Here is a 20139-nt window from a genome sequence, read left to right as displayed (position 1 = left end):
ACCATGCATACAAATCAATGTCTGTGATGGACAAATCTAAAGGCGTCCTTTGTGATTTGGGTTATTAGCATGACAAACAATGACAAAAAAAGAATCACTGAAAGCTGAACAAATGTGACTTACTCTTATGTGAATTTCTTTGTGAAAGGACTTTAATTCCAACACAACGAATTTTATAGCTGCATGCTGAGGGTGTACTTAAAAAGCTAAAATGCCTGAAAGGTGAAATGTAACTTACAGCAATGAGAGCTACACTGTTTTCTTCTTTTTTAAATTAAACTCATAGGAATCAAAAATTGCAAACAATTGGCACGTAACATTAAAAAACAAAGCATCAAAGACAGTGCATAAAATCTTTAAGGAACCCACAAAATTTGGTCCCACACCTAAAATCTGGAGTAAAAATGTAATGGGCATAAATTAACAAATAGTGAGCTAAAGCACAGTGAAGAAGTTTACATGAACACTAACTGTGACCGTTATGTTTCACAACGCTTTGAGAAATTTGTTTCATTTACTTATTCTTCTTCTGAAGATTCTTCTGAACCGGCCGAATCCTCCTCCTCCTCTGGTTTTTCAGCAACATGTTTTTCTCCTTTCATGAATAAGAAAACTGTGTTATTTACTTTCATTTTACTGTAGCATTAGTAATGAGTTGGTATGCAGTTTATACCTTTGCTGGCTTTCTTTAGGCTTCCTGCTGCCCCAGCGTGTCCAGCATCACACCTCTCTAGTAGGATTGTCAGGGTTTTGGTCACTTGTGGATGCTTAGCTGCCTTCAATGGCTTGTCATCTGCACTGTTACCTGATGAATCAGAAGCAATATTAATTTAAAGTCAACATGAATACATGAGAGAAGCAGCATTCATAGACAAGTGTCATTTGAAGTTGTGTGAAAAACAAACATAATTAATTCAATTTCTGATGGGATTGTGCTCGCTGCTAAAACGCTGGTAGGTTGACGGGTTAACTAGAAAGCATTTCCTGTGAAAACACATCAGAATTATCCACCAATCAGAGGCACAGCAGAGAGGGAAGACATTAAAATACACCGAATGGCTAATGCTTACACTTGTGTCAGTTACCATGGCTAAGACTTTAGCACATTCCTAGGTGTGGTCTACTTGTGTAATTTATGTAGTAGACTCCAGACAGTCTCTAGACGGCTTTGAGAAAATTAATATTCAAAGTTGACAAATTGTCCTCCTTGTTTATTGATAAACTGATGCCTGTAGAGTGAAAAATGTGAGCTCAAAATCAAATATTCAGCCGATTAAGGAAGCCAATTAAACAATTGTGACAAATTGTTTAATATTTCAGAAGCTTGTAAGACATATGTTTGTTACTACACCAAACGGATCAACAAAGCCTTTTGTTGATCTACATATTTTATATATTTTTTTACATTATTTACATTTGATCTTTTACATTGTATATAATGTCTATTGATTTTATTGTTTATTTTAATATTTTAATATTTGTGCACAGCGCTTTGTGATTACCTGTCTGTGAAAAGCGCTTAATAAATAAAGTTTACTTACTTACTTACTTACAGTATGGAAGTTTGTTTCTACCGCTAAAAATATATTAAAAAAAACAATAAATTAATTTTGCATGGCAGAGTCTCTGAATGCACTGTCTCAGCTGAACTCTGGACACGCACACACATACATATACACTGATATGCACACACTCATCCCCCCTCCCTTTCCAAACGCCTTCGAGGCTTATTCCCTTCCGATGCTGACGGTGGATCAAGGAGACCAGCGCACGCAGGCCTGGATGTACTGTCTAAATCGGCTGTCTCTCACCCTTTACCCACCCCTGTTGCTTGTCATGTGTTTCTTTGGTGTATTAAGAGGTTTTTTTTTTCATGTGCTATGTGCAGAGGTGTTTTTTTCTGTTCTCAAACTGATCTCCCTGTTGGAGCTCAGTCTGAGGGGAGTTATTTTTTTCTCCTTATCTTTCCTCATGTGGTGCATTTTCCATTGTTATACCTCTCTGACCGTCTTCCCCATGTGATGTTTTGCGTCATGTATGTATGGTCGGAGGGTAAGATGGCGCCGCCATTGCGGCAGCCTTATGAAATTTCCCCTTGTGGGACTAATAAAGGTACAGTATATCAAATCAAAAGCTGAAGATTTCAACGTAATGACTCAAACTTCTAAGTTATAAATGTGACATCTCAGAGTGGTGTGGTCAGTCTTTACCTGGCTTCTTTCTTGGACTCCTAGAAGGAGTGCTCTTCTTCTTCGGAGTGGGAGCCTTTGTTTTGGGTTTTTTGATAGCACGAGGTTTTTTCACAAGATTAATCAACGGTTCTTCATCTGAGCTATCATCACTGACTTCTGCTAAAACAAAGATTGAAAATGTTTTAAACTTTTCTTTGTTTTGTTCAAGTCATCAGTGCTGTGAGAGTACCTTTTCTCTTGTTTGATGCTCGCCCTCGTGTCTTCTTTGGGCTTTTCTTCACTGGCCTCCTTTTCTTGGCAACGAGGTCCACAAGGGGCACATCATCATCTGAGCTGCTGTCTGCAAAAGAAGCGCTGTTTTAAAATTTAAGAGGCTAAAAACGAAACTACCTATAGTTAAAACCTGCTTAAAATCAATCCTTGCGCTCAGCCTACTGAAGACTTTGCCTACCTCTATGTTTCGATGACTTCCTCTTTATCGCCGCCAGTGGCTCATCATCTGAGCTGTCAGTGGACGTCTCAGTATATTTAACTAAACGAAACAGCAACAAGTTATTTGAACTCAATAAAGGTCTTGTGGGATTTTTTCATTTTAGTTGAGCTCAAACTTTCAAACCAACCCTTTTTCTTTGCAGCATTTCTTTTGGATTTGGTAACCGGGTTTGCTTTTTCAGCAGCTGCTCTTCTCTCGTGCCGTGACCGAGGTTTCTCGGCAACTTGACTCAAAGGCTCATCATCGGAGCTGTCGTCCTTGCCCAGTGACTCTGTGTGAGAAAAGGAATCCCAAAGTAAGTATCTGATATAGCAGATGTCTGACGATACCCCAGTCCACTGGAGAGAAAGTCATCTCACCTTTCTTCTTTCTACCAGCAGCTTTTTTGGTTGGAACTGAGGGAGGTTTTTTCACAGCTTTCAAGGAAATTTTGGCAATTTTTATCAAAGGCTCATTGTCAGAGTCTTCGTCTGTATTTAAACACAGAAAGCAAAAATGTGAAGCCATTCACTCTATACACAAGTCAGAAGAACAAACAATGAAAAAAGCATGGGGTCACCTGTGTTCTTGTTATTTGTGCTGTTAGATTTGGGTGGTGTGTTTTCCTTTTTCTCTTGTTTCTTAGGTGGTGCAAGGCTTGTCTTCATCTTTACTAGCGGCTCATCATCCGAGGAGCCATCTGAACCTGTGAGAGAAGATATAAACATGCAAAATTTAATCAAATAATTGGTTGGAGAAATATTTAGTGTAAACACTTTTACTGATAAAACAGCTGGTATTATCATCACCTTTGTCCTTTTTTGATTTATTGTTGGAGTTGGAGGATAAGCTGCGGGTATTGTCGCATGACTCCTTCTCATCACTCTGTTGCCTCATCAGCAGCTTTGATAGAGGCACTAAGTCCTCATCACTGCTGGAGCTCCCATCTGATTAGTCAGACACACAGTCGGATAAATAACTGTAAATATCAGTATTTTTGATACAGCAAATGTAATAATGTAGTTAATGTTACTTTAGAAAAAAGGATAAGCTACTTAATATGAAATCTTTTCAAAAATCAAATCATATTTGTGATTTAATAAAAAAAACAGCATTCATATGATGATTTCTTATTGCATTCACCTTCATTTGACAGACTGATTATTATTACGATTAATTCCTTTATTTGAACAGGTCATCTCAGATCAAGATCTTTTTTTCAACAAAGACAAAAAAATACAAGACTTTAGACAGACAGAGAAGAACGCAATATACATGTTCATAAATAAAACAGGATGTTCAAAGATAGTTGCAAAAAACCCAGCGCACAATAATACCAAGGCTCAAGAGGCTTCAAATTGGATGCAGAATCATTCATATAAACAATGTCACAATAAAAATAAAATATAAATCTGCAGACTGCTACGATGCTACACCCAGTGGATGAGAAAAAGCGTTTCTTTCTATACAAAAATCCAATGTTGATCTTTAACTTTCTTGATTGGTGCCACAGTTGCACCATATCATACTGTATGTCATATGGTGCAGTATGATTGTGAAATGACAACTTATTTAGCAATATCCATTTATCATGCATTGGCTCAGTACATCCCTTTCTTATCATACGCTGAGTACATCATCATTTTCTTCTTCTAGCTGCTCCCTTTTGAGGGTCATCACAGCAGATCATCTACCTCAATCTCAACCTTTTCTTAGCAATCTCCTCTGTCATACCAACTCCTCCAATATATCCATCCACATATATCCCTCTGCACATGTCCAAACCATCTCAGCCTTGTCTCTCTAACGTTGCCTCCAAACAGCTCAACCTGAGCTGCCCCTCTGATGTACTCATTTCTAATCTTATCCATTCTGGTTAGTCCCCATTACAATCTTAATATTGTCAGCTCAGTCCCCAATGTAATCATACCTCCACCCATTACACTACTATCTCACTGTACTCACCATGACCATCATCATGTCCTGCACCTCCATCAAACCTTCTATATTCTTCTCCATCAACACTCTCAAAACATCACGTTTGTAGTATTATTTTTCAGAAAGAAATCGCACAGCTCCTCACAGATCGTCACCTCATAACTTCTCTTCTCAGCCTAGCTTCAACAATGACTCATCAACTCTATCCCTCTGTAGTTACTACAGCACTGAACATTTCCCTTATTCTTGAAAATCAGTACCAGTCTGTCTTTTCCATCCCTCAGGCATCCTCTTACTCTCCAAGTAGTCACGGGAGCACGTTCAGTGAGAGACTGAGATTACCAAAAAGCACCACTGAACAACACAGGAAATCATTCCTGTCGTGGCCATCTCCCTGTACAACTCCTCCACCTAATACACTGTAAACACTGCAATAATAGTTACCCTTTTTTGCACACGCTCTACAGTAAAATAGCAAATTACAAAATTCACAGATTCACAGAGTTAAATGTGAATCATATATATTCCACCTCTGTAAAATTCTTTGTCAATATTCTTGATGTTTATAATCACCTCTGTAAAATCCGTGATGTGTATGTGATGTGATGGGCGCAATTTGTATATATTAGCGCTACTTCATAAGTTCGTAAACTCTGTAACATATTGTATTATTTAAATAGTTTAGTCTGTTACTGTCTTGGAGCAACTGTAACCCACATAATTTCCTTGGGGATTAATAAAGTATACTGATTCCAAAGACATTCTCTCCTAGACTTCTCCATACTTCCATAGGTATGTCATGTCTTCATCTCTCCCCACCCTTCATTCTCTTCATAGATGCCCTCAGTTACTCCTTACTACTCACCCCGGCCTATTTTCTCCATCCGTAGTGTCGAGTTGCATACAAAACTCACTTTGAGCTTTCCCATGCCATCTTTTTCTGATGCCTAGCATCTCTAGTATTCTGTCCTTTCTTTCCCTTTGAATACATTCCTGATAATAACCTATGAATATACAGCCACTCAATGATGTATCTGGTCCACACTGAGCTAATCTTAGCTAGACTTATCATTGATCAAATATTGGGGATTTAATTATGTATTACTATAAAGGAACATATTTTCTTATATGAATTTAAAATCTCCAAAGTCAAAAGCAAAACGTACACGTGAATGTGGTCTAGTTACACGTGCAATAACTATAGTATGAGGAGAAGAGTGTAGTGTTTAGCTAAGTTTCCATTATCCATCACAGTTTTATCATTAATACCAGAAGTACGTCTTGTGTGCAAAAGTGATGTTTTGCAAAAATCTCTGATCAAACCATACACACCGTTAAAAACATAATTACTGAATTAAATCAGGTTAAACTTTTCCATGATTAACGCTTTTAAATCAAGCTATCAGCAGTGGCGTGGGTGCATTACCGCGAAGTTATAAGCTAAGTTAGCAGTTAGCTGCGCAGTTCAATAACATGTTTGCCTCTTCAGGTAAAATTAAGAACAGCATCCGGCTACCTGCAGAGTCGTGTGCCACGTTAGCGTGCAGGTCAGCGGTGCTACAGTCCATTATGTTGGTCGGTGTAAGCAAATATTGCTCTTCATCCGCAGTAAAAACGCGCCAACTTGATTTTACTGTTACTCGATTTTCGCTGTGGGTTGAAGGTGGCGGTTCGTTTCAGCTGCCTCTAGGATGTATTTATGAGCCGATATTAACAGAACCGACCCGCAATCTAAAGCTACAGTTTAACAAGCAGATTTTGCAATAACGGGTGTAATACGGTCCCAGTTCATGTTTGATTTGTTTACTTCCGCTTTAGTTTTGGGAGGGAATGCACTTGGGCTCGCATTGATGACGCTTATTAACGTCATTGGTCTACTGGCTCCACGGTTTCCTCGCAACAAAACCTAGCAACTAATCTAAACCAGAGTCAGACATGGCGCAGAAGGAATTCTGGATTTGAAATAAAAAGAAAACATCTGTGAGAGAAATTCAGTCTTCATTCCGTCATTTTTTATTTTTTACTATTAATAAAATATTATTTATTTATTTAATATTACTTACTTTTTTGGGACATAGTCGACTAACCTTTTAAGGAGCAGTAAGACTACTCGATGTTTGCTCAAAATAAACGTAGTTATTTTTTATTAATGTAAAATTAATATGAAGAATAATTCATAATTGTTCAGATTATTTAGTGGTTCAATAAACAAAACATTCCTCTGAAAATGGACAAATATAGGGACTGAAAAAAGTGAAACAAGCAGCCAATGCCCAAAGAAAAAATTTTTAAAGCCTGGAGAACTACTACTCAACACCTTTAAAAGTTTGGAAGAAAGTCTGTCTCCTTGGAAGCAAAATATAAAGCAATGAGGAGGAACCCAAAACATTTGTGTAGTTTCTGTACAATTCTGATCTTAGTATGACTTAAGCAGGAAAAAAAATTATCCACGAGTAAACGTGATTACTGTGGCAGTTGGTAGCTCAGTTTATTACACACATACAAGATAAATACTAGAGCACTATAATGACAAACAGGACATGACCACATGCTGTAAATGTGCTGATCTAGACAATCATATGAACCTAATGACAAATCAGTCAATATTAATCAAAAAAAGTGAGAAGAGTCTGTGCTGCTCAACAATCCTCAGGAAATTAACTGTTCAAGAATAAATACAAGAGCAGTGTGGAGTTTTAATACTTTGGTTAGTTGCGGTTTTTCTTCACAAAAACTGCCTTTAAAACTGTCAGTTCTTATAATTTTACTCTATGACTCATTAGGTTTAGTTTGATGGGTGAAAAGTGTCCTGAACGCATCCCTGAGAAAATATGGGGACAACCAGGTGATCAACCTTAGCTCAAAGGGTCATTCAATTTTTCACAGGTGATTTTTTTCATTTTGCTGCTGTTGATTTAAATAAAGAGCTACTGTAGAGGTACTTGTATTACATATATATATCCTTTCATCCATTCAACTTCACCATTTATAGCAACACGTGACTCACAAATAGAACGAGTCAAATCACTACAGTTGTAGAAAACATTGGTAATTCTCAAAGAAGACATGTTACATATATATCCTATAATCACTTAAAACCTGATGATTGGAGGTTAAATTATATTTGGTTAAGTTTATGATCAGATCACTCAGATTTTCCAATGTTTCATGCATTGCTAAAAACAAATATCATTAAAACAAAATACCATCCTCCTTTCCAGCACAGCAGAGTTAGGCAGAGCTACTTAGGGGCTATGGAGACTTCCTCATAATTTTGTTTTTCTTTTTTTGCATCTTGTCACCAACATGTTACCTGTTGGATTTTGATATAAATAAAAAGCACTTGTTAGATATGTCGAACCAGGCCCTGGCTAACCCCACTACTGAAAAATCATTCACGACACTTTGCTGATCAGATACATTACAGTACAGCAAAACAGTGTTTCAAGTGGAGCAAGTGAGACAACACAGTCCAACTTTATTAATGGTCTGTTGTTCGGTGCAACCCGTGAGTCCGTGCTGGTGTTTATGAGTGCTCTGGGAGTGACAGGTTACATAGCGGCCATCTTGCTGGCCTCTCTGACGCCACTGAGGTAGGCTCCCGTCACAGTCTGAGGAAAGTGTCTGTTGGTTGCCTGATATAAGGGACAAAATGCATTAAAAGCACATTTCACAGACACATAGAGCTAGTTTAAAAATACCCATATACACTCATGGCCACTTTGTTAGCTACATCTTCTTAATACTGTGTTGGACCTCCTTTTGGTCTTCAGAGAGGTTAGATAGGCTATAGAATATAAATAATAATCAGGAGGTCCAGGAAACACCCGTACCTTCTTATACCAGCAGCTTGTACCTGTGATACAAAGCAGAATGGATCCATGCTTTCATGTTATCGATCGCAAATTCTGACCCTTCCATCCAAGTGTCACAGCAGAAATAGAGACTTATCAGACCAGACAACACAATTCCAACTTTTTGTTGTCTAGTTTTGGTGAGCCTATGAGAATTGTAGCTTCAGTTTCCTGTTCCTGTGTGGTCTTCTGCTGCTGTAGCCCATCTGCTTCAAGGTTTTGCATGTTTTGCATTCAAAGATGCTCTTCTGCTTAGCTTCAGTACAATTGGGTGGTTATTTGAGTTACTGTTACCTTAGTATCAGCTCAAAGCAGTCTGGCCATTTTCCTCTGACCTCAATACATGGTTGTGTGGGAAAATATCAGTAGCTATGAAAATACTCAGACCATCCTGTGACACCAACAACCATGCTACAGTCAAATTCTCTCAAATCTTCTTCTTTCCCATTCTGATCCTCAGCTCGAGCTTCAGCAGGTCATCTTGCCCATCTCTACTTTCCAAAACGCACTGAGCTGCTTCCATGTGTTTTGCCGATTAGATATTTGCATTAATAAGCATTTGAAAAGGTGTACCTAACACAGTGGCCTTAAGTGTATAGGGACCATTTCCACAGCAGGAGACATTTTAATTTGTCAGAGCAGGAAAACAACAGGAGAGAAGGATGCGAGGCCTGACTGCTGCTCCAGAATCATTCTTATTGAGCAGAGCAGCTTACTGGAAGACTTTGATAAAATTTGATAGACCTGTTACAGGGGAAAGACATCAAAGCACTGACCAAATGAATTTAGATTCTCTAAGTGACAAAACATAAGCAAATTCATCCTTATCCACTTAGGTCTGTTTTAGTGTTAAACAGCTCTAGAACATCAGAAAAGTTATCTTTGAATAGAAATCTTTGTTGGACATCATCTACAGAAGACTCGAATATCATTTAATTTTCGCCCCCTCAACCTGCTGGATTGAAAAAAAGATGCCAGAGATAGTGTGATTAAATGTAGAATGTCTGTGGCTCACATAACTTTTGCACTCTTGCCTTTGTAGAAGAGATTTAGGGAAACAAGCAGTAACTTGTTTCCCTAAATCTCGTTTCCCTAAATCTGAACGTTGACTTCTGTCAACGTTCAGTCAGACTCTAAAACGAATATTTAAAATGATTCCTGTAAAAATAACTGAAACATGAGGCAGCTCACTATTACAGGCCTTGTGCGACTCAATTTCTACAACAAAGATTAAGAATGCAAAGTTAGTGTGATACATACAGCCACAGCAGGATCGTGTTAATGCAAAACACATTTATGTAAAATAGAAATGAAATAAATGCCTCAGTAGCACTTCATAAAACCTGACGTTTCTGGACTCATTTGGTAAAAATTAGAAAAATATTACCTCGCCAGCAAAGAACACCTTTCCCTGCACGTCTTCAGCGAGAACGTCGTAGGCCTCTCCGCTGCCCCCTGTCTTCACAAAGCTGTAGGACATCTGGGACCAGATGTCTTTGCTCCAATGAGTGATGAAGAAATTCATTGGCTCAGGAACCTCCTAAATACATGCATATATAAATTTGAACTTAAATGAGAGCATTGGGAACTAAAAAAATAAATACAATAAAAAAATGAAAAAACAGGAATCCAGGGGAAAATAATACACCTCTGATTAGGAGATATACAAAATTTCAAGTCAGCATTGTCCAAAATATATTTTAATGGCTGTAGGTAGAGCCATTAAAATATATTTTTTTAAATTCCTGTATCTTAAAAAAAATAAAAAGAATAAATATCAAAAGGTAAGTTGTTCAGTTGTTTTGTGTAAATATCTGACACAATGAGTCTATGAATATTGATTGATGGATGTTTGGAGTCCTTAAATATTTTAATCTCTGACAGAGGATCTTACTTCAATGTGATATTTCCCCAGGTATAACACATTGAATCCAAATTAACTTTCTTGGAAGGTTTCTGGTAATATCATATAACAAATTTCAGACTGAGTTCTCTCTCATTTCAAAAATATGATTTTTGGTTGGGTTTTTTTGTTGTTGTTTTTTTAAATACTCCTATTATTTCTTTATTATTCTCAAACTTCTAAGTATAACTCCTGAAAGATTTTAGGAGAAGTAGGAGGATTACCTGCTCTTTGAAAAGTTCCCGCAGTACCCTCATGCACTCATCGACCACCTCTTTGTCCTCCATGTCCCGCACAGAAGAAACGGCGTCACCACTGATAATAGACATCAGCACAGCCTGCTTCCTCTACACAAACACACATTTAAACCATTAGATTCTGTATTAATCTCCTCCATCTTTTTCTACAACATTTGCCAATTTAAATATAAATACAATTTTGCAGCCTAACACCAGCGGCTCTAACTTTGGGCCACGTGGATAAACTTCTTATTCGTTTGGCTGTTTCTCTGATTTGTCGATCATCTGCCACCATCTTACCCCATTTCTAGCATCCTCTTCTATTGCGCCTACGCTTTGCATGTCCTCCTTCACTGCATACACGAACCATTTCTTTACTCTTCATCCTTTTCTCCTGCCTGTCATCTCCATCTTCACCATCTTTATCCAATACATTCACTCTCCTTCATCTGCACATGTCCAAACCACCTTAGCTTTGCCTCTCTAACCTTGTCTCCAAACCGCTCAACACAAGAACAAAAACACACCTGTGGATCCAGGTCATAGAAGACACTGAACATGCCTCTCTTTTCAAGACCTGGTGGGATGTGACCGAAGTAGTCTGCTCCTTGGATTTTTTTGTCCCAGAATCTGTACGGGAACTGAAGCGAGATCTGCACACAGAACAAAGAGTAAATATGAGCAACTACCGGGAAGCAACTTCATCATCCTTTTTATTCTACTGCAGCACAGGTTAGTTGAACTTTAATGACCTTTTCTATTATACCCGCCCCCAGACTGTGGATCGCCTTCAATTTCCTTTCAGGAAGTGGAGGGTTGAATTGAATCAGGTTCCTCTGAAGCAAAGTCAAAGGAACTGTAACAAGGACCTGAAAGATGACATTAGGCTGTTAGAGTAACTAAAAGATTAACTGAGATCATAAGATTCTGTATTTAGATAACAGAAACTGTACAGTATCACAGCAAAGATGTTTTTACCTTCTGTGCTGTCCACTGCGACCCATCAGAGGAGGTAACTTTGACAACGTCACCTGAGTAATCAATGGCCTGAACCTACAATTTTTAAAAAGTAAACTTTTATCTAATAAGCATAAGACTTCAAGAATGTAATACAGGTGGATTCAAGGTAAACTATAGAGTTTAAAAAACTGGAATACAGACCGGACACTTTGTGTGGATGTCGAGGCCCTCGGCCAGTTTGTAGAGTAAAACAGAGTAGCCCTTGGTAAGTAAAGTGTGGTCTCCTGAGAATTGGGCAAAAAATTCATTGTGGTCCCAGGATCTTGCCGATACCTACAGAAACAGCCAGAAAAAAAATTCACTTTCAGTCCCAGTGCTATAATCTAATACAATTTACATAAATCCTCACAAATAAAAAACACAATATGTTTGACTACATTCACCTTAAAATGTCTTTCTTAAGGGATCAGAAACACTGAAAGACTTTCCACTAAAAATAAAAAACAAACCTCACACCTCAAACAGACTAATTCGTATTAGTCATCTCAGAGCGTGAATAATTTCCGATGCGGGAAGTTACAGTTTTCATCATAATAAACCCCCAGCCTGACCTTTCTGTTAAACTCATAAAAAATTACAACAAAATAAATCTGAAAAGCTCTTTTTAAGTTTAGTTTCCAGACCTGGTCTAATGTGCTTCCACAGGCAAACTCCAGGTTGCTGAGGTGAAACTGAAGCACCTTCTCCTCCAGCTCACTGAATTGCATCCCAGACTCCTGGAGAAAGTTCTTCTTAACTTCTTGGACTTTTTCTGTAACGAGAAAATGCCACAGACACAAATATTTCCTGTTTCTGTACAGGAGCTTTGCTGAGGAGCACTCCTCCAGAATATGAAAGATCATCTGAAACATGAACTCTGTATATTTTATATATTTTTTTATTATTATTATTATTATTATTATTATTATTATTATTATTATTTTATTTTTTACTATTTAATTTGTAAAAATGTGTATACACACACACACACACACACACACACACACACACACACACACACGTAGGAAAATATTTAGTATACACATCCAGAAATGCATACACTATTATATATTGTACATATATTTATTAGTTTCAGGTTGGCCATTCTTGTATTTTGCTCGTTTGTGTTGTTGTGTTTGCACATCTCTGTTGCTTGTGGGGCTCGCACACAAGAATTTCACTCGCATGTGCTGTGCCAGTGTGCCTGCACATGTGATGTGACAATAAAAAGTGATTTGATTTGATTTGAAGCCAATGTGAAAGTTAACCATGCATTGTATTGGCCAGCAGGGGGCGACTCATTTAGTTTAAAAAAAGGACTTGCACAGAAGAAGTCTTAGGAAATATGATCCTACAAGTCAGTTGATCTGTGATCTTAGCAAACACTTCTCTGATGATTTTCTGATCTTATTTGCTAGTTTCTAGGCTTATTTAACACAATATTCATTTAATAAATTATGGTTCCTATTAAAATCAAACTGACAAAAAAAGCAGGGTGTGTTTTAGGGTGAGCAGCTGGACCTCACTCACAAGTGTCATAGTGGTTATGGCCATCTTTTATAAACAGTCTATGATTTTAGAACTACTTCTTAATAAAACAGCCATGACATCAGTATTTTATACACAGAGTTCAAAGTCCTGACTGCAGCGTAATTATTGGCTGATAAGTGCAAACACTAAGAAATATTTTCTAAGATTATGACCCAAACGTGATGAGGGAAGAGTAGCTTTGTGAGACTTTTCTTCTCTCATTGGGAATTCTCATCAAAAAGAATTAAGCAAAAGGAGCTTCAGTGAAACACATGATGACAGCACCTCCCAGTGCTGTGTCCTGGTTCTGCGACTTGTCCTTCCTCCATTCTGACACCACATCCAGGATGGCATTAAAGTGGAAGTCCATGCGCTTGTCAATGGCAGGGTCAGTGACCTGCCCTCCCTCCTGAAAGAGGTCACATCGCTCTCCGAGCTTGTGCATCTTGATGCCCAACTACAGGAGAGAAGTCACAAAAGGGTACCTAATAGTAGTGTTTTTTTATTTATCAAATTTAATATGCATTTAAAAAAAAATAAAAACAATGCATGTCTATGTACTGTGAGCATGGACAAGTCTGTAAAAAGGACTTCCAGGTAAACTTAAATATATACAACAAAACAAACAAAACTATGATCAGCATATCTCAACCCTAGGTTCACCATGGCAGGTAAAGAAGACTGAACACAGGTGGCACAGTCTCAAAATATTAACTTCTAAGAGTATGAACTTGGAGAGTCCCAAAGTGTCCTGTAACCTGTCCTTTCAATAATGCAACACTGAAGCTGCATTTCTGTATTCATTACAAAAAGGAATAGGGGTTTAAAAATATTTTGGCATTAAAACTGAAACTTTTGCAAAGCTCTGACTTAAGATTTATCAGAAATAGGTGAATTTCAGCACATTCATTCTTACCTGTTCACACATCAGGGCAATGGGGTTGTTTACACAGCCATTAACGATTTGAGCTCCTCGACCCGCAGTGACACCCAGAGAGGCATCATCCCACACCCGACCACCTATTCTGTCTCTCGCCTCGAGCACCACCACCTGTAAGCCCAAACAAACGAAGAGTATGTAAAACTCATCAGGGTGAAATACGCTCACAGAACAATTCATTAGGTACACCTGTTCAACTGCTTATTGATGCAAATATCTACTCAGCCAATCACATGGTAAAACCCAATGCAATTAAGCATGTAGACATGATCAAGACGACCTGCTGAAGTTTAAACCAAGGATCAGAATGGATAAGAAAGGTGATTTAAGGGACTTTGAACGTGGCATGGCTGTTGGTGTCTGATGGGCTAGTCTGTGTTTTTCAGTCTACTGGGATTTTCCCCACACAACCACCGGGCCCGAAAAAGAAAATATGCAGTGAGCAGGATTTCTCTGAGCAGAGGACATTTTCTTGGCACACTACGCCAAGTGTGCATAATACCCTCAGTTAGTAAGAACTGAGCATTTGTAAACAGTAAAACACCCCATATCTCATTCCCCATACGTTGTGAATACAAACAATGGTAGTAAACATAGTTTTAGATAGCTCTATATAACTTGTTTATCACTTTGACGTTCAGATCTATTGACTGACATTGAAGGAGAGGTCAAAGGTCAGATGTGACATGATATTTTAAATCTTTATATGGTACTTTCTATGTTGACAATACGCACCACGCTTACAAAAACCATCATTTGTAAGTTACAAGGCTTTGGTGAAAGTAGGTTGAATTTTAATGGATTGCTAACATAACTCCACTCTACGCCCTTATAAAGAATTCATTAAAAACTTTTAGAGCTATCATGTTTACAGAGTGAATGATGTGCACAGAAATACTACCAAAAACACAACCTTCTTGGCCGACAGCAGAGAAATGAAATGTTTTCATGGTCCTCATACAAACAGGAAACTTCCTATGCAAAATTAACTATTTGATCACAATCAGGGGAGATGGAACGAGACTCCAGGCGAGATGAGGATCTTTACCTGAGTGCCAAAGTTTTGCAGCTGGCGTGCAGCAGCCAGTCCTGAAGCCCCGGCACCAATGATGATAACATTTTTCTGCATAAAATCATAAAATGTACAAGGTGCTAAAAAACATAAGAAAATAAGTAGTAGCAAAAACAATAAAAACTTCACATGACATTACAGATGTGTAATAATCTTGTGTAGATGAGGACGCTCACAGAGCAGTATGTTTCTGGGAGCAGAGGCTGTTTTGCTGCCAGCACACCGGTGTTGATGAGACCCTTCCTGGTCATGAAATGGAGCACTCGGTCCAACTCCTGCACGCAGCGCACACGCACCAACCCACGAACAATGATGTGCTGGGCACATTTCTCTGAAGTCAGCACCTCCTTCAAAAACAGGAAGGAAAACAGGAAGAAAATCTAATTGTTTTATTTGTTTGTTGTTCTTTTGGAGATTTCTGTTCCTTTTTTGTAGGAAAAGGTGAAAAGAACGCATGCGCATTATATATTGCCTAGTTTAAACATATTAAACTGGTTGAGTTTTATTATTTGTACAAAGACAAATCCCATGACACCTCTGAATTTAAAATATTTTTCTACACTAAAATAAAATTTAATTAAAAAAAACATTGGTGATTCTGAGTGATCTTTTTCACCCTTATTTGAGATTTTAAATGACCCCAGTGGTCACTTTTGGCTTTGTTGTACCTTACAGTTCTTGTGCCAGGAGGCCAGGATAAGGTTACGCAGAGCCAGATACATGGTGGGATCGCGGGAAAACTCTGGAAACTCATAAAGCTCATCTAGCTCCATCATATCAGGCCGCACACACAGAGCCTTTCCGCACTCATTTGGCTGGTAGAAGGGCTGGAAGTATGGACACAAGCCTGGAACTGAGGGACATAATAATGATCAGGATCTCCAATGGGGACACAAAACAGTAATTATGTGTAAAAAAAAAAAAAATAGCATGGTGAATAGTAGGTGCTTAAATATGGCATTTCTTCTGAACTCAGACTTACTTTGAGGCTGAGCAGCTCTGCAGTGATCCGCCCTCAGCTCGCCCAGAGACATGTTGCTAGAAGAACCTGATGGACTCATCCCCACACAGTCGGGGTAGTACGCAGTGAGGAAAGGGCTGGCTGGGCTGTCTTTAAACAGTGGCGGCAAAATGAGCATTGAATGCCACCAGCTGTCCGTCACCTCTGCCACTCTCTTCAGGAATAAAACAGCTCAGCATTAAACAAATGCAGTAACTTGTAAAGTTTACACACTGTCCTCAAACAGATTCTAGCAAACACAACTAGCTTACCAAGTCCTCTGGTTGGGAGCACTGGTCGGGTTCCTCGCTCTGTAGGCAAATGAGCAAGATTTTTATCAGAAAAATAGATTTTTGTCTTGATGGGGATCGATGATTATATCTTTCCCTCTTTACCTTAATGTTGTTGAACTTCATCCCACAGCGGTATGCTGCTGCTAAGGAGGCAGTGAGCTGGATCTCCTTGGTCAGCTGGCGCCACTTCCTGCAGTCGGGTTTGGTGCATTGAACCTGAAAGAAATGAACATGAGAGTATTTATGACACGTAGCTACATGTGTGAACAGTTAATACATGTATCTAGAACCAGAAAAGCTTCTTATACATACCCAGTATGGCAGCTGCTGATCTGCCATGAAAGCTTTAAGACTGGGCTCACTTTTCCCATTACTAGTCCACACTTTCTTCCACAAAGCAAAGGTCTCAAAGCCGTCTTTGTGACTGAAGTGAAGGAGCAAAAAAAAAAAAAAGTTATTCTAATTATTTTGACAAGTAACTCACAGCTTCACAGTTTGGTAGTGCAGAAACAATGTAAATAGGTCTGAGGAACATGTGACAAGATTATTTCAAAAGTAATGTCACTGAACCCACGGCTGTTTCAGGTTTGCGTGTATACAGCGATACATGCTTATAATTTAATGACTCAAAGCAAGTGGCAAAAATCAAACAGCACTGATATGGGGAAAGAAAAAAAAAACTCAGATTAAATGTTATACACTGGTTTCCTCCCTTCTAGAAAGAACATTGAAGGGAAAAAAAGATAGAATAATATCAATCCATCCAATTATCCTTTCAGCAGCAGTTTCATTGACGTCTAGATTTCCCTCAACTAGGCCACCTCTTCTAGTTCTTCTGAGGGGACACAAAGGAATTCCCAAACCAGCCATAGGGCATACTTTTTCCAGCATGTCCTAAATTTTTCCTGGGATCTCCTCCCAGTCTGATAAGCGTGAAACAGATCCTAGATGTGCCAATCAGATGCTGAACCACATCATATGGCTCCTTTCAATGTGGAGGGGTTCCTGCTCTAGTCTTGACTTGCTCCTGAATGATTAAACTGCTCACCCTGTCTCTAAGGGAGAGCCCAGATACTCTTCAGAAGACACTCATTTCCATTGCTTGTATCCATATCGGTTTCTTCTCTTTGCTTGCATTAATTAGAGAGAGTAGGAATGTAGATCCACTGGTACATTAAGAGGTTTATTTTTTTCACTCAGCACTGCAGCCAATCAGTACAACATCTGTAACACATTACATGATGCATTAATCTGACTGTCAGTGGATTGATGTGAAATTCTGAGCTTTTTAAACCACGTGTCAGTCAGAACAGTTGTTTGTTGAGGGTTCTGCAGTTTCTTTTCTTTTACACCTTTTAAATATGCTTCTTTTTGCAGGGAGCAGTTTGCTGTTATAAATGTTGTCTGTATGTAACTGTAATTGTGTGCCTTCCTGGTATGTTAACATTTATTTTTAAATAGATTGCTGCAAACGAGAGAGGGAAGCGTGCCACTAAATTTCTGAGATGATGGAAACCATAAAATATCCATCTTCTCAACTTAATGTAGCAGAAATCACTGTAAACAACTTAGAGGTGTTTTAAGCAGTGCTACAGAAACACTGTTGATATCTTTAGCCTGCATTTGTCTCACCTTCTGTAGTAGTGATCAAAACACTCATTGCAAAAATGCTCCCCACATGACAGATGATACCACCGTGACGTGTACCCATTTTTAGCACATCTGAAAAGAGACAAGAAGTGCTGTTTGAGAACTGTAAAAAGTGATATAAGTAACTATCTGATTTACCTGACATCTGATGTTACCTTTCAGATGCGCTTGCAAAACAAACAGGGTACATGGCAGAACACCCGGCCTTCTCACATTTTCTGTACTTCTTCTCAGACTGGTCATCTTCTTCCTCTGTGTCTGTGGCTTTTCTTTTGCTCTGTAATCCAAAGAGAAAAATGAAATATCATGAGACTCACATTCATTCCTATGTCCAATTCACAATCACAATTTAACGTAACATACACTCCAAGACAACCACATGCAGGCCAACATACAAACACTACATGGAAAAGCCGTAGCCTAGCTTCAACCCTAGGATCTTGTTGCTTTGACTGGACAGTTCTAACTAGCCTTGGTTTTTAAAGTAATTTCTTTGAGACAGACTTCAGGAACACATAATATATATAGAAATACATATTCTGACTATGGGCATAAATTGAATTTGAACAATGTGGTGCACATATTATATAGGGGGCTTAGGAATCTCCCTGTAAATTATGGGATTTGGTTAAAGTTAGCAGAAGACTAGAAATAATGAAGGATTTCAAGTACCTTGGTCCTGTCATACTGTATCAAATGAAAGCTCAAAATCTAAGGTTTTGGCAAGGATAACACAGCTGTCATAGCAAGCGTTACGGGAATCTAGAGACAAAAACATCTCTCCGATCCAAAGTCTACCTGCTGTGCTCCGTTGTCTTTTGAGTATCAGTAGTGTCTTCTTACGGCAAAACCGTAAGAAGAATCGTAGCATAAATTGAGATGCTACAGGAAGATCTCATGCCCAAAACCTGTGACAGGTATAAAAGGTCTGCATAATTGCTTTGCAACTTGAGATGGTATAGAGAGTGTCTCTGGTTTTTCAGGCCTTGTGAAAATCATACTGCAAGGAGCAGTTAAGTGAATGCAGAGACAAAACAGACAGATTAAGATTATGGGTGGATAAGATCTGTGAACAGGTAGGCATGAACCCGACAGAGACCCAGAGAGTGGTGGCCCAACAACCTCAATAGAGGTCAAGGGGCAAATCCTCATAACTTCATGAGTTGTGTTGGTGGTATGTTGACTAAGACTTCTACGTCTACATCACTGCCAGTCAACTGGCTTTAAAAAGTGCTTTGTTGATGAATTGCTTAAACACTGCCCCCTGAAAAGTAACCTTCTAGTATAATAATAAAAGCAACATTTACCTAAAACTGCACACCTGGAAACATTAAAAACCAAACTGAAACCTTTGTGTGACCCTACTTTGCATGAATGCGAACTGAAACTTAACCGAGATATAGTCATTATATTAACTCATTGTGTACCTTACCTGACCAGGTGGAGGGTTGTTGGTGCGCTTCACCCGGACGTTGACCTGCCTTCCTGAGGAGCGCAGTATCTGTCCGTCCCCTGGTGACTCCCCGGAGCTCCTCTTCTTGGCTCTCCGTGCACCAGAAGCATTACCGGGATAGTCTTAACACCAATGACAACAATATAATAGTGACTGTGTAGTGCAGCTCGGGCCTGTATTAACGTCGACAAAATATTTATGACATAGAACACGTGTGCAAAAACATAGAATTCACTCAGGTTATAAATAGCTGAAAAAAGCGACCGAAACACGAGGCCAATTGGTATGTAAACATAGCAAAGACGCGCACATTAGCCAGCTCTTTAAATCTGCCCAACAACGTCAGCTGTCACTTTAGCACCTAGCAAGCAGCAGCGGCGCCTCTTTAGCACTGACCTGCGTCCGACAGCATGGCTGCCCGCGGGGTTTCTTTCAAGCCCTCGACGTCCAAGTGAAATTCTGAGACGCCTTTTTGCTTTTAATCGTTGTTTTGTCTCTATTTTATTGTTGTGGGGACGAAAATCAATGCGCTGTCGTTTCCAGAATACCACTTCCGGTTTTGAAGAGGAAATGGGCGTGTCGCTCTGATTTTTGAACTCTGCCG

At 38.9% G+C, this 20139-nt stretch overlaps 2 protein-coding genes across 3 annotated transcripts; both read right to left on the bottom strand.

Annotated features, from left to right (window-relative positions):
* Positions 1-125: 125 nt before the first annotated feature.
* Positions 126-6432, bottom strand: LOC146643317 (uncharacterized). 2 transcript variants are annotated; one of them, XM_085395733.1, is made up of 10 exons: positions 6119-6432; positions 3474-3611; positions 3245-3370; positions 3045-3155; positions 2813-2956; positions 2644-2724; positions 2422-2532; positions 2211-2351; positions 674-805; positions 126-595 (listed from the first exon to the last, which is right to left on the bottom strand). In XM_085395733.1, the coding sequence occupies exons 1-10, from the start codon at positions 6168-6170 to the stop codon at positions 519-521; spliced, it is 1113 nt and encodes a 370-aa protein (XP_085251859.1). In that variant the 5' UTR covers positions 6171-6432; the 3' UTR covers positions 126-518. The 2 variants fall into 2 exon arrangements, with proteins under 2 accessions (XP_085251859.1, XP_085251861.1); XM_085395735.1 differs by having other exon boundaries at positions 2211-2348.
* A 437-nt stretch (positions 6433-6869) lies between these two features.
* kdm1b (lysine demethylase 1B) lies at positions 6870-20089 on the bottom strand. Its single transcript, XM_085395773.1, has 21 exons — positions 19932-20089; positions 19515-19657; positions 18238-18359; positions 18065-18154; positions 16745-16856; positions 16535-16648; positions 16412-16450; positions 16122-16314; positions 15808-15992; positions 15316-15486; positions 15116-15190; positions 14044-14178; positions 13413-13584; positions 12242-12369; positions 11760-11891; positions 11577-11651; positions 11351-11467; positions 11126-11251; positions 10584-10706; positions 9844-9996; positions 6870-8237 (listed from the first exon to the last, which is right to left on the bottom strand). The coding sequence occupies exons 1-21, from the start codon at positions 19945-19947 to the stop codon at positions 8154-8156; spliced, it is 2505 nt and encodes an 834-aa protein (XP_085251899.1). The 5' UTR covers positions 19948-20089; the 3' UTR covers positions 6870-8153.
* Between the last annotated feature and the right edge of the window lie 50 nt (positions 20090-20139).

This window comes from Rhamphochromis longiceps, linkage group LG22 (assembly GCF_057381845.1).
Source record: "Rhamphochromis longiceps isolate RC_006_pf linkage group LG22, R_longiceps_female_GT1.1, whole genome shotgun sequence".
NCBI lineage: Eukaryota > Metazoa > Chordata > Actinopteri > Cichliformes > Cichlidae > Rhamphochromis > Rhamphochromis longiceps.
Note: the sequence above shows the minus strand (reverse complement) of the source record. Positions and strands in the feature narration are given on the sequence as shown.